Raw genomic sequence first — 14,265 nt, forward strand, 5'->3', positions numbered from 1 at the left:
GGCATAAGAGACCAGGTGCTTGCACTTGGGCGGACGAGGTGCTCTTTGGACCTTCCAAATTCGTAACCACGCATGAATCTTATTTTATATCTCTGGTTATCCGTTGCAACAGAGCATAGTATGGGATCCTTGGCCCACTTTCTTGGATGATGACTCTTCTTTGTTTAAGGTACGCCTCGAATCTGGGATAGTCCCCGAATCGAGAGGTATCTCACCTTTTATCGCCACTCATACTGTGAGGGGCACTTCTTTCGAGAGTTCCTTGGTAGAGCTCTCCATTCACGTGGATGATCCTGAGAGACCAGTGTGGGGCCCGTCCCCCGCCTCTCTCGGATCGGGGTCCACAGAAGCGCCCCAGTGCGGCTGCCATTCTGGTTAGCCGCTGTACTTCTCTAATGGTCCTCGGTGGAGTGAGCTCCACCACGGCTTTGATCTTTTCCGGATTGGCCTCTATCCCACTTCGGCTGACCATGAATCCTAAGAATTTTTCCGAACTGACACCGAAGGTGCACTTGGTGGTATTGAGCTTCATGTTATGCTCCCTTAGGACTTGGAATGTCTCTTTCAGGTCGGAGACATGATCTTGTGCACTTTGGCTTTTGACCAGCATATCATCTACATAGACTTCCATGTTACGGTCGATTTGTTTCTCGAAGAGCTTGTTCACGAGCCTCTGATATGTGGCTCCGGCATTTTTTAGGCCGAAAGGCATGACGCAGTAACAATATGCCCCCTGATATGTTATGAAGGATGTCTTTGGTATATCTGATTCATACATTCTGATTTGATTGTACTCGGAGAAGGTGTCCATGAAGCTCAGCAGTTCGTGACCTGTGGTGGCATCAATGAGCTGGTCGATTTTCGGTAGCGGGTAGCTGTCATTGGGACAAGCTTTGTTCAGATCGGTGAAATCAATGCAGGTCCTCCACTTCCCATTGGCTTTCTTTACTAGGACCACGTTCGCTAGCCAGTCCGGATACTGGATTTCTTGAATGAAGTCAGCCCTCAGGAACCTCTCCACTTCTTCCTTGATCGCCTGCCGCCTTTCTAGGGCAAAATGTCTCCTATTTTGTTTCATCGGTCTGCAAGTGAGATCAACACCGAGTCTGTGCGTGCTAACCGCCGGCCATGTCTGCGGGAACCCATGCAAAGACATCTGCATTGTCTTGAAGAAACTGGGTGAGGTTCTGTCGGGTGATACTATCCAGAGAGGAGCCGATTTGGACGACCTTCTCACTATCGCCCTCGCACAGAGGGATGGAGATGAGGTCTTCGGCGGGCTGATTCACCTGGGCTTCATCTCTCAGATCAAGTAGCTCAATCAGCAGCGATTTTGAGGCATTTTTGCCTTTGAGTGCCATGGCATAGCACTCCTTGGACTGTGGTTGATCTCCTCTGACTTCACCCACGCCGATTGGTGTTATAAACTTCATTTTATGGTGATATGTTGAGGCGACGACGCGGATGAGGTTCTGGCCGGGTCGTCCCAAGATAGTATTATAGACCGAGGCGACCCTCACTACCAGGAAGTTGACCATCACGAACGCTTGACAGGGCGGCTCCCCGACGAGGACTGGGAGTTCAATCTGTTCTTCTACTTTTACGATCTCTCCCTAGAAACCGAACAGGTCAGAGTTTGCTGGCCTCAAGCGGTCGTCTCATATCATCATTTGCTTAAAAGCATGATAGTACAGGATATCGGCCGAACTCCCGTTGTCGACAAGGATTTTCTTCAACTCCCAGTTCGCGACGAGCATGGTTAGGATCAGTTCGTCGTTGTGAGATAGTATCAAGTTGTCGAGATCCGCATATGAAAAGGCGATTTCGTTCTCCGTTTTCATCTTTTTTCTGCATGTGTGCACGGCATGGACTCGGCGTGCGTAGGCTTTTCGAGCAGCAAATGATGTGCCCCCAGCGGCCGGTCCGCCCATAATTGTGCTGATGACAGCCTTAGGCTGGGATCGGTGCATCTCTGGCAGTGGACTTAATGGTGGGGGAGATTGATTCCGCGCAGGAGGCGGCTGTGATCGCCGAGGGCTCTGGCCCTAAAGGCTCTTCTCCCTGCGCTCGCTTCTGCGGCCGTCATCTTTGACATATTTTTTCAAGTATCCCCGACTGATTAGCAACTCGATTTCCTCCTTGAGCTGTCAGCACTCGTCTGTGTCGTGCCCGTGGTCCCTGTGGAACCGACAGTACTTCGACTTATCTCTCTTGTTTCCTTTGGAGATCATCCTGGTCGGCCATCTTACGAATTCTTCTCCTCTGATCGCAGCCAGCATGTGTCTCCGGGAGGTGTTGAGAGAGGTAAAGTTCTCCTCCCTCCTCTGGGGGGACCTCTCTCTTCTGGGGGCCTTATCATCCCTACGCTGCTTGGTAGGGTTCTTTTCTTCAGAGGTTCTCCTCAGGTTTGAGTCTAAGGCCGCCAGAGTCTCCTCCACGGCTATATATTCCTCGGCTCTAGCCATCAGATCCACCAGTGAGTGCGGGTTCTGGCGAGCAACTGATCGGCAAAAATCATTGGATTTGGCGCCTGCGAGGAGCGCATTCATGGCGGCTGAGGGATCCAAATTCGGCACTTGGAGAGCCTCCCTGTTGAAACGGCTGGCGAATGTTTTCAGAGATTCATTATCCTCCTGCCGTAAGGCCATCATGGATGCTGTTGTTTTCCTTGGCCTCTGGCTGCTCATAAAATGGCGGACCACATCGTCCCCAAAGTCCTCAAAGTTGCTGATGGAGTTCGGCTTGATCATCGAGTACCAGTCTCAGGCTGCACCGGTCAGCGTAGTCGGGAATGCTCTGCAGAGGAATCTGTCAGAGGCGCCGTGGAGGAGCATCATAGTCCTGAAGGTCTCCAGGTGGTCTACAGGGTCGGTGGTTCCGTCATATTGCGGAACTGTCGGCATTTTGAACCCTCTGGGTGCTAGCGCGTTCATAACATTATCGGTGAATGGAGGTCTGCTAGAGTACATCTTCACAGTGGGCCGGCCTTGATCCTTTGCCAGCTCTTCTATGCGGTGGTCTATCTCTTCTATCCTCCGTAGCATTGGATCAGCACTTTGGTTTGCTCAGCCCAATGATTTGTTTTTCTTTACTGAGGGGCTCGCAGCAGAGCCGGAATGACTTTCCGGACTCCTTCGATGATGCCAGGATCTTTCCTGCGGCGCACGGGTTTCCTTGGCTTGGTGCTTTTGCACGGAGCGAGATCGTGACCTCTGGCGGCGGCGAGGCTCTGTGTGGGCCTGCCTGGTTCTGGAATGATGGACTCGCCTTGTGGAGTGGTGGGTTCGGTTTCCACTAGGGCGGACTGAGGAGCGAGATCGTGACCTCTGGCGGCGGCGAGGCTCTGTGTGGGCCTGCCTGGTTCTGGAATGATGGACTCGCCTTGTGGAGTGGTGGGTCCGGTTTCCACCTGCGAGGCGATTCGGTCACTTCGAACCCCGCGAGGTACCACAGCTCGGGTAGTTCGGCAGTTGGTATCCGAGCACTCTTCCGCCCTGCCATTTTGTATAGGGGATTTGAACAGCTTTTAGTTCAGGGTCCCACGGATGGCGCCAATCTGTTAGGCCTAAAATCGGTAACAAATACGGCAGTGACGTGTGAGCTGAGCTGGCGGACCCGAGGAGCTGAGGTAAAGGAATTGAGTCCTGAACAAGAGAGCACGAGGTCAGAAGACCAACCTGGAGTCGTTGCTCCGGACGGACCCTTCGACAGTCAAGTCAGTATGAGCAGGAGTGCAGAGCCAAAAAAAACTTTAAGAGTGGTGGTTCAGAAGTTATTCCCCCCTTTGCTTTGAGCCTTTAGAGGCCTTCTATAGAAGGAGACCTGGGGTGGTTGGATTACCTACCCCAGGACAGGTGTCGGCCCTTTTGTGGGTTTAGGTTCACCTACTCTTAGGCAATTACCGAATTACTCCTGGGCAGGTGTTAGGATTTGTGGTGGGCCCTTTAAGGGCCACGTGTCGATAGCTAATTGGTCGTTGCTTTTCATACCCCATCAGTGACCATACCTGAGCATGCCAGGCTGCTTAGCTACATGTCCTATTAACAGTTGAATAAGATCGAACTTAGTTTCCAGTTAACACCTCTTGTACAATGGGTATGAATAAATTTTTTTCCTCTTATTGGTTTCTAAGAAAAAGGCTTACAATTTAATTCACTTGTCAAGGTTTACATTCTTGGTTTTACAAATGGCCAAAGATGGCCTTCCTGCGAGCTAATCATAGAACCTTTTGACTTGGCTCTACGGAGTGTGATGGCTCCCTGAAAATATATGTCTCTTTAACGATGTAAAGATCCCTCTGATTAGGGTTGAATTTTTTTCTCAGCTGGGCTCCGTTTCTTTTGACCTAAAATGGGCATAAAATAAAATTTTCACCCATTTTCCACTTTAAAATAGGCATAAAATTTGTTTAGGCCCATTTTAATTACTACCCATGCACATGCTTTAAAGTTTTTTTTTTTTTTTTTGCTGTTTTTATTCCCACACTATAATAGAATGATCCAGACCGTCCATGGATGGGCCATAATGTAAATAGGTTGTTCCCAAAAAATCATTTCCATAGGATGATCCTAGCCCTCTGATCTATGGAGGAATTGCATATTATTATTTATGAAAACCTCTATAGATTGGAGGGCTAGGATCATCCTATGGAAATGGTTTTTGCGGTACAACCTATTTACGTTGTGTTCCATTACATGGACAGTTTGGATCATCCTATGATGTGGTCCGTATAGTACTTTCTAAGGTATATTAATTAATTGAAGCACATACTTTTCCAATGGAAAATATAATATACTAGCATTCTTAGCCCTTGCTGTGGTGTAAAATGGTGGGCCCCACCTATAAAACATGACGTGTAAAATAGTTGGCCCCACTACATCAAAATGTAAGCTGTAAAATAGTTGGCCCCACTACATCAAAATGTAAGCTGTAAAATTTGGACTCCACCTTATGCATGGGCTGGGGGTGATGGTGGGCCCCACCCCATCCAAGTATAAGGTCTAAAATTCTGGGCCCAGCCCTATGCATGGGTTTCGGTGGAGGCCGTGTGTCACACCAATCAAAACATGAGGTAAAATGGCTCACGACCCGGTGCATGGGTTTGGTGGAGACCAGGATGGTGAGGCAAAACCCCCCACCCCGCCAACACACACAAAAAACGAATGACAGTGTCAAGAAACATGTTAGTATAGGGAAAATTATTAAAAAAAGATCTCAAAATCATGAGAAAGGGGTGTCAAGTATGGCCAGAGGTGTTTTAGGACAAGAATACCCTTTTCTTTCTTTTCCCTCCACATTTTGGGGATGGATACCAATGCACTTCACCGACCATTTTCACCTTTTTATCTTCTTCCCCAAGCCATTGCCATTTATCTATCTTTTCCCTCAACCGTTTATTTTCTTCTTCCCCAAGCCAACCCTTTCCACACAGTAAAACTCCACTGCCATTGCCATTAAGAAAAAAACTCCATTGGTTCTCTTTATTTTACTTTGGGTAATAATCCTATGCTTAGGTTTTACATGTTTTTTGCATGTTTTCTGTTTACAGTGATATGGTTTATTCTCATTCTCTTTACAGTGCTCTCTTTCTTTGCTTGCATGTTTGGTTTGACCTCTCTCTCTCGAGGAAAACCCGAATGGAACTCCTATCTATACAAACAGAACCACTAATTAAAAGGGCTCAAAACCACTATTTATACCACGACGCCACTGTTTATTCATCGAAACCAATCTATAGTAGTTCCTAGAGTATACATAGTTGTTCTGCGTGTGTAAATACACTCATGACCATATCTAATGAATAAGAGACACTTTAAACACCCAGAACATCTATTTATACAGTTGGAACTATTATTTAGACCTCTAAACCACTAAATTATTCTTCCAAGAGTGTAAAAAATGGTTCATACATTCTAATAGTATTTCAATGGTTTTAAACGTTATCAAAAATCAGATGCACTATTTAAACACTCAGAACATCCATGTATACACTTGGAACCTTTATTTAGACCTAGGAACCACAATTTAGTGGTTCTAATAGATCAAATAGTGGTTCATACATTATAATAGTATTCTATTGGTTCGAAAAGTGATTATGAGTGTATCAATAGTGGTTTAAATACTCATAATCACTATTTAAACACTTGGAACCACTATTTATACGTCGGACCACTAAATAGTGGTTCCGAGATTGTAATAGTAGTTTATAGTTTATTAATAGTGGTTCTAACATTCTAAAGTTGGCATATTTTGTCCTTGGAACCACTATTTTGATATTAGAACCACTAATTTAAACCTAGGACCCACTATTTAATGAGATACAAATTTTGACTTTCTGACATTCGAAGAAGTTCTTCGGACTTCCGATGGATTCCAATAGTTTTGTTAAAAATTCCTACACAATCGGGAGTTCGAAGGGAACCATCGGACGTCTGAACGTCCCCTTTTGATCTCCAGGGGTGTCCTCATCAATTATTCCATGATATATAAAAAAAAAGGAGAAAAGTACGGAATGTGTGCGATAGTTTCAAGGAATTACGGATTTCGGTACTTTTGAAACAAGAATCAAACAGGCTTGATTCTTCAAAATCAGGTGGGAAAAAGACCCGGATACCCTTTTGACATGATCAAAGTCCTCATATGTTACCCTTCCTGATGGATGAGAACATCAATCATTATCTTTAAAAATTTTAAAGGATGAGAACGTCAATGCAGGGGGAGTGAAAATATCATCAAAAAGAGTTAAAGTTTCCCACTTTTCACATAAAATCACGTACGTCTCTCTTGGCTTAGAATGGTGATGTTATTGAACCTTTTATTATTTCCCACGTCGCTTTTGGTTTAGAATGCCGCCGGATTCTTGAGTACGCCGCAACAATATTAAGTACGCCGCTTGATTCAAGAAATACTCATCGTTCAAAGATATCAAGTACGCTGCTGGATTCTAGAGTACGCCGTCGGAATATCGAGTACGCTACTAGATTTTCTGGGTTCAAACATGTGTTCCAAACGTATCGAGTACCCACCGGAATATCAAATATGCCGTCGGATTCTAGAAAACGCCGCCAGAATATCAAGGGGTACGTCGGCGGAATCTCATACAGAGAGACGATATTATTAGAAGACGCCATTGTTCCATATTGATGTCCACGTGTTGTGGATCCGACCGTCTATGCATATTGGCGACGGCCAAGATTTAAAAGAACCCAAGGGACTCTGGGTTCAAAGAAAGATTTCAAATCCAAACCAAACCGTCTGTGTGTAGAGGCGTCAGCGTTCCAAAAAGTTTTTCAACACGTGTCAAGCATGCATCCGTCTCTAGTTATTTCCGACGGCCAAGATAGAAATGAACCAAGGTTCTGTCGGTTCAAATACACGTTCAGACGAACCAAAAGAAGCCTCGTGAAGTGCGCCATTTACTGGGCAGTAATGAAAAAGGGGATTTATGTTGATGTCAGAAGGGTATCAGTCTTTTTCCCACCTAATTTTGAAGAATTATCCGTGTTTGATTCTTGTTTTCAAAAGTACCAGAAATCCGTAATTCCTCGAAACTATCGTCACCCATTCGGTACTTTTCTCTAAAAAAAAGATTTTATATTGTTATTTTGTAATAAGGGATTTGTAAATAATATTATGATCAATTACTAATGGGGGACAAAAATTAGGTGGAATTATCAACAAGACCCATGCTTTTCAGAAATTATCAACGAGGGACAAAAGAGGTCTTGTCATTAAAAGCTGACAAAAATGCCCTTTTCTTAAGCAACATGTTTTGCTTTTCCACTTTTCCCTCTTCTCTCATATTTCCCTCTTTTTTTTTTACTTTTTCATTTTCAATTTTGATTTTTTTACCTTACCAGTCATCTTCTTCATCATTTAGCCACCATTGGAGGTGGGAAAACTCAAAATTTTGAAACGTGAGTTCATTCCCATCTATTTCTCAATATCTAGGTTTTGTTTTTTATTTGTTTTAGGGTTTTGCATTTCTCCTTCTCCCTTTCAATAGAGGATGAGGAAGATGAATCGTACGGTAGAAAGAAAAAAAACGTGAAAATGAACGAGTGAAAAAAAAACAAGAAGTAAAAGCGTGTTCATAAGGGACTTGATAAGCCCATTCGGAATTTGGTAACCCCATTTTGATACTGGATAACCCCAACTCCAGAGACTTGAAAACCCCCTTCCAAAACTCCAGTACCCTTAGGCAATTTTAAGGGACTTGATAAGCCCATTCGTAAATTGGTAACCCCATTTTGATACTAGATAACCCCAATCCCAAATACTTGAAAACCCCTTTCCAAAACTCTAGTGCCCTCGGCCAATTTTCAAGGACTTGATAAGCCCGTTCGGATATTGGTAACCCCATTTTGATACTTGATAACCCCAATCCTAGAGACTTGAAAACCTCCTTCCAAAACTCCAGTACCCTCGGCCAATTTTCAAGGACTTGATAAGCCCATTCAGAAATTGGTAACCCCATTTTTTATACTAGATAACCCCAATCCCAGAGACTTGAAAACCCCCTTCCAAAACTCTAGTACCCTTGGCCAATTTTCAGGGACTTGATCACCCCATTCAGAAATTAGTAACCCCATTTTTTATACTAGATAAGCCCATTTCTAGAGACTTGAAAACCCTCTTCCAAAACTTCAGTACTCTCGGCCAATTTTCAAGCACTTGATAAGCCCATTCGGAAATTGGTAACCCTACTTTTGAGAGTTACTAACCCCCTTCCAGAGAGTTGATAAACACCTTCTGCTACAAAACCCCCTGCTTATAGCAACTCTTCTAATGGCATTACAATTCTGCTCATGATAGAAATAACAAAAGAAATGGATGTTGTTTTCATTAAATGTGCTTCATGTATTACATCCCAATTTGTGTATGACAAAAAAAAATAAAAATTAAGTAAATCAAAAAATGTGTAGCCATCCATTCATGTATTACATCAACTTTTTCTTATACAACCACTTGTCTTCCAAAAAAGTGAGTGAAGCCATCCATGCATTATCTCCAGAACTCACCCTAAAAAAAATAGCTTAAACCTTAAACAAGATAAATCAGAAACAGATGAATGAAAAATAGTGCAAAACCCTAAAAAAAAAAAAAAAAAAAAAAAAACCTAAATACAAAGAGATAGATGGTAAGAACTCAACATTCAAGTTTTCAAGATTTGCCAACAACAATGGTGGCTGAACAAGGAGGAAGATGACTGGTAGGGTAAAAAATAAAAAAGGTGATAATCGAAAAGTAAAAGAAGAGGGAAGAAGGAAAAACCAAGGTCAAAACGTATTGTAAATGCCAAAGGGCATTTTCGTCCAGCTTTTACTAACAAGACCTTTTTTGTCCCCCATTGATAATTTTTGAAAAGCATGGCCCTGTTGATAATTTTGCCTATTGTTTGTCCCCCATTGGTAATTGGTCCATAATATTATACTCTAAAATAATGGAAAAGTAAAAGAAGAGGGAAGAAGTAAAAACCAAGGTCAAAACGTATTGTAAATGCCAAAGGGCATTTTCGTCCAGCTTTTACTAACAAGACCTTTTTTGTCCCCCATTGATAATTTTTGAAAAGCATGGCCCTGTTGATAATTTTGCCTATTGTTTGTCCCCCATTGGTAATTGGTCCATAATATTATACTCTAAAATGAAGGACATCAAACCTCACTGGAATCCAATGCTTAGCATGTGAGAGGTCATAATTACACAAGGAAACACCCACAAGGACCCCACCCTATAAGCCCTTTCCACATGTCATTATCTCAGCCGGTGCTGTCATGACGTGGGAAGGGAAAACCAACTGGTTGTCTAGTATTGCATGTTGGCTGGAGGGTGGGTCATGCATACACGTCAGCAAGATGCTGACAGGGATGGGCATCAGCATATTTTTGGTGGGCCCATGACACTTTAGCACCCAGTTGGGTTGCATTTCCTTAGTGTGCAACTTGGGTCGGGCTCAACCCGAGCCTGATGGGTTCAAACCGATTTTGGTTCGGGTTGGGTTGGCAATTGCTCGGTTTGGGTTGGGTTAGGGTTAAGAAAAGCCAACCTGATTAAATTTCAGGTTGGATAAGGCTTGAGGCCTTGGCAACCACACCCGACTTGAACCTGACCTCCATCCCTAATTTTATCCTGACTTTTTTAGGGTTATGTTTTCGTTTCTTATATTTTTCTGTTTGGCCATAGGGGAACACAAACTCAACTCGACTTAAATCGACCCGATTTGGAAATAAAAACAGTTAGATGAGTTGGGAGAGGGTAGGGAGATTTAGAGCGGGATGGTTTATGTTTATAATTTTTCTTGTATTTTTCTGTTTGGCCCTAGGTGTTCGACAAACCCAACTCGACTTAATCCGACCCAACTTAGAAAAAAACAAGTTAGATGAGTTGGGTTAGGGTTGAGAGATCTAGAGTGGGTTGGGTTAGGGTTGACCATCCTCAACTCAAGGTTCGGGTTGGCCTTAAGATCCGATCCGAGTTGGACCTCACATTTGCTAGTGTTGAGGGAAGAAAACCACTAACGGTCATAAGCTGACGGTGACGGTTCCCGTCGGCAGAATCGAGGCCACTCAACTAACGCCGTTAAGTGGTGGGTGGGGAGTGGCCAACGCAGAAAAACGGTCGGATTTTGGGGTGGAGAACTCCTTTTTGATACTGACACCACCTCCTCGATCTCCATACACGGGCAAATCTCGAACCACTAGAACGAACCAGATTCTCCCACGTGTCGTTATAATGAAAAAATGGCCCTTTACGAAAGCGACAATTTACTAAGATTCTAAATGACGAAAAAACCCCTTCCATCTAATAATTACACCAACTTTCACCAAACGAAATGATTTCCTCGTTAAAAAGCAATTCCACCAACACTTATAATCGCTTATAGTTCAGTGTTCTAAAAAACCCATCCCCTTTTTTGATAAACACACCCATTTCCTAGACCACCCTACTCTTTTTTTCCCATTTTAGGGGATCAAAAGAAAGCAGAAAAAGGTCAGTGGGCTGAAAAGAGAGAGGAGGGAGGGGGTGTTTTTAGTATAAAAATGGAGGAGTTGATTAGAATACTCCCTCACTCCCCACACCAAGATAATTTATGGGCGATTCTCAACCTATTCTCCATTCTTCCTCTCTCACTGCAATCTATCAAAGCAAAAAACCTTGCCTAGGCTACTGTTCTTCTTGTTCTTCCTCTCCTCTGTCCCTTTCTTTCCATACAAAACCCCAAAACAAACACCCATTGCTTCAACCAATGCAGCTTTTCTTGCAGGGAGATTCTTAGAAGGGAGAAAGTCAAAAACCCAAAAAGGGTCACATCAGATACAATAAGTCTTCAGAGGAAAAAATAAAGGCCATCAAAGAGAAGAGAAAGAAAACTATGAATACCTTCTCATATCTCATTCTTAGCTTTGTTTTCCACTACATTTTCAAAGGTAAGAGTGTGCTGACTCTCACTGTAAATGTACATCTGAAAAATCTACATTTTTACATAATTTTTTTTTTCCAGTTTTGTTTGTTAATTTCTCTTGGATTTCTCTTATTAATCAAAACAACAACGCATTAGCCAATGTTGACAAAAACAATATTGAACAACTTATTTCCAATAATGAGCATTTCAATATTGTTCATGCCAATGTTGCCTAGCACATGTTTTTCAATAATAGGCTTTCCAATATTGCGTAGGCTAATGAGTTAGCTATGTTGGTATGGGACGCCATGGTGAGGTTATGTGATTCTTGTGCTAGGTATGTGTCTCGACACTGCCTAAGTGCTTAAAAATTTATCTAGTGATTAATTAAGATATTTATTGAGATACATAAAGTAATATGTTTCTAATAATATCTCTTTTACCACAGGGGTCACAGGTGCAACATTTACCTTTACCAACAACTGCGATTACACGGTTTGGCCGGGAATTCTTTCAAATTCCGGTAGCCCAAAGCTCGAAACCACCGGATTCGAGCTACCCAAAGGAAGTTCCCAATCTTTCCAAGCTCCGACGGGGTGGTCCGGGAGGTTTTGGGGTCGAACCGGGTGCAATTTCGACAATTCCGGTCAGGGCACTTGCACCACCGCAGACTGTGGCTCCGGCCAAATCGAATGCAATGGCTCCGGTGCGGCCCCACCAGCGACTCTAGCCGAGTTCACACTAGGATCCGGGACACAAGATTTCTATGATGTTAGCCTAGTGGATGGCTATAATCTTCCTATGGTGGTGATGGGTAGTGGTGGGACCGGGACTTGTGGGGCCACGGGGTGTATTGTGGATTTGAATAGAAATTGTCCGGAGGAATTGAGGGTTGGAAATGGAGAGGGTTGTAGGAGTGCTTGTGAGGCATTTGGGAAGCCCGAATACTGTTGTAGTGGGGAGTATTCGAATCCGAATACTTATAGGCCTTCCGTTTATTCGGAAATGTTCAAGTCAGCATGTCCGAAGTCTTATAGCTATGCTTATGATGATGCTACTAGTACTTTTACTTGTACCGGGGCCAATTATGAGATTACATTTTGTCAAGGTTTGGTCAGGTAAGGAATGAGGATGAAAGGGTCTTGGGTCTTATTTTTTTCTTCTATTTTTCTTGAATTTGGTTTTTTTTTTTTTTAATCTTGGTTTTACATGTTTTTTTTTATATTTTTGTGTTGGGTTTTTTATGTTTTGTTTTTGGATTTAGGTTTTCTTGTTGTTTGGTGAAAATGGGTTATTTTTTCTGATTATTCCTATGTGAAAAGGGGGGGTTTTGTTTGTATTTTTTTTACTGGGACTTTATAATTCTTTGGTAGAATTACAAAATTTCTTATTTTTTCTTTTTAGTTTAGGGGTTTCTTAAAGTTGGTTTTGGCTGAAGTTTTTATGATTTTAGGGGTTTCTTAAAGTTGGTTTAGCTTAAGTTTTTATGATTTCTGTTGTTGAATTTGATGAGAAAATGGCAAGCTGTCTTAAATTGGTCAAGTGGGTCTGTTTTAGTTAAAGATTTCCAGACTAAACTGATTTTTCTTTCTCTTCTGTCTTCCCACCATTTCATTCATCTTATTCTTTAATAAAAGTGGGTTTTCACTCTGCTTTTTTTAAACTTGTTAAATTGAAAAAGCTTCTTGGATACTTATTCCATGTCTCCTCTTTTCCCCTTCTCATAAAATTTGCTTTTTTTTTTTTCTTTTTTGCTTTTGACAGTCAGAAATCATCCAAAGATTCTCCAAGAACAGCAGGGGTGATGCTGGGAGATCAGTCTTTGTTAGCAAACTTGGCTACTGCAGATACAATGAGGGTTTCTTTTGCTCATCAAAATGCATTTATTTCTGCTATTCTCATCATCACCTTCCTTTTTTTGTAGCCCCTTCAAAGCACTCAATTGTAGCATAAATTCCCATGTAATACCCATTTTTAGATTTTGATATACTGTACTTTTCTTAATACATGAGTTTTATATAAATATTTGTCTTTGGAAATATTTGTCTGGTTATCATGTGGAGCTAAAGCAAACCAAAGTTAGCTCTGTTCGATGGGGTCTTCATTTGATTTTTACATGAAAAAAGGTGTTTGCTTCAATGAAAAACTGACTCTGATATGGACCACTTTGCTGCAATTGCAGGCTTCTTGAGTGTTTTTGGGAAATGACATTCCCACTCCCTTGACTCAATGATGGCATTCTCATCTTTACTTCACACTTTTCAGATTGTTTATTGAGAGCATTTTGGAATTTGTAACAACCTTTAAAATCTAACTACAAATGTCTAGAACAAGGTTCATACATTATTGGGCATATTTAGTGGGGTTGTAGGTACTAATATAAATTGATACATCAGGAGATATATGGCATCATGTAAAACAATAGGATTGCAACTTGGATCAGGCCCAACCCGAACCCACTGGTTTTAACTAGATTTTGGCTCTTGTTAGGGCTGGGACTTGGGAAAAGCCAACCTGATTTGATTGCCTTGACTAGAACCTGGCCGCGTCATCCTAATTTTATCAAGATTTTAATTTTACTCCCAACCGGCTTCTCTTTTTTTTTTTCTCTCTTTTTGTCCCCATCCAGGTCTGATATAAGAAATCAGGTTACACACATTATGTTAGGGTTCGGTTAGGGTTGACCCTCCTCAACCTGAGGTTTGGATTGGGTTGGGCTAGGGTTTAGGTAATGCAACTTGGGTTGGGATAGGGTTTGGTCTCAACCCGAGCCAACCCGGCCTGAGTAGCATCCCTATAGGGTTGGTCTCAACCTGACCCAAGTGAAACCCAACCCGGCCTGAGGTTGCACCTCTAGTAACAAA

At 42.5% G+C, this 14,265-nt stretch overlaps 1 protein-coding gene across 1 annotated transcript; it reads left to right on the forward strand.

The window, feature by feature from the left end:
• Positions 1 to 10,985: 10,985 nt before the first annotated feature.
• On the forward strand, positions 10,986 to 13,440 carry LOC143886475 (thaumatin-like protein 1). Its single transcript, XM_077390450.1, has 3 exons — positions 10,986 to 11,426; positions 11,850 to 12,519; positions 13,166 to 13,440. Exons 1-3 carry the CDS (start codon positions 11,372 to 11,374, stop codon positions 13,323 to 13,325), a joined length of 885 nt encoding a protein of 294 aa, XP_077246565.1. The 5' UTR covers positions 10,986 to 11,371; the 3' UTR covers positions 13,326 to 13,440.
• The last annotated feature ends 825 nt before the right edge of the window (positions 13,441 to 14,265 follow it).

Source organism: Tasmannia lanceolata, unplaced genomic scaffold (genome assembly GCF_043159265.1).
Source record: "Tasmannia lanceolata isolate RefF3 unplaced genomic scaffold, GAP_Taslan_0.1 ptg000011l, whole genome shotgun sequence".
Lineage (NCBI taxonomy): Eukaryota > Viridiplantae > Streptophyta > Magnoliopsida > Canellales > Winteraceae > Tasmannia > Tasmannia lanceolata.

Excerpts from the sequence above, each read along its gene's own strand:
- LOC143886475 (XM_077390450.1), top strand. The coding sequence starts at position 11,372 with ATGAATACCTTCTCATATCTCATTCTTAGCTTTGTTTTCCACTACATT. Across the intron at positions 11,427-11,849 it reads TTTCCACTACATTTTCAAAG|GGGTCACAGGTGCAACATTT; the intron begins GTAAGAGTGTGC and ends CTTTTACCACAG. Across the intron at positions 12,520-13,165 it reads TTTTGTCAAGGTTTGGTCAG|TCAGAAATCATCCAAAGATT; the intron begins GTAAGGAATGAG and ends TGCTTTTGACAG.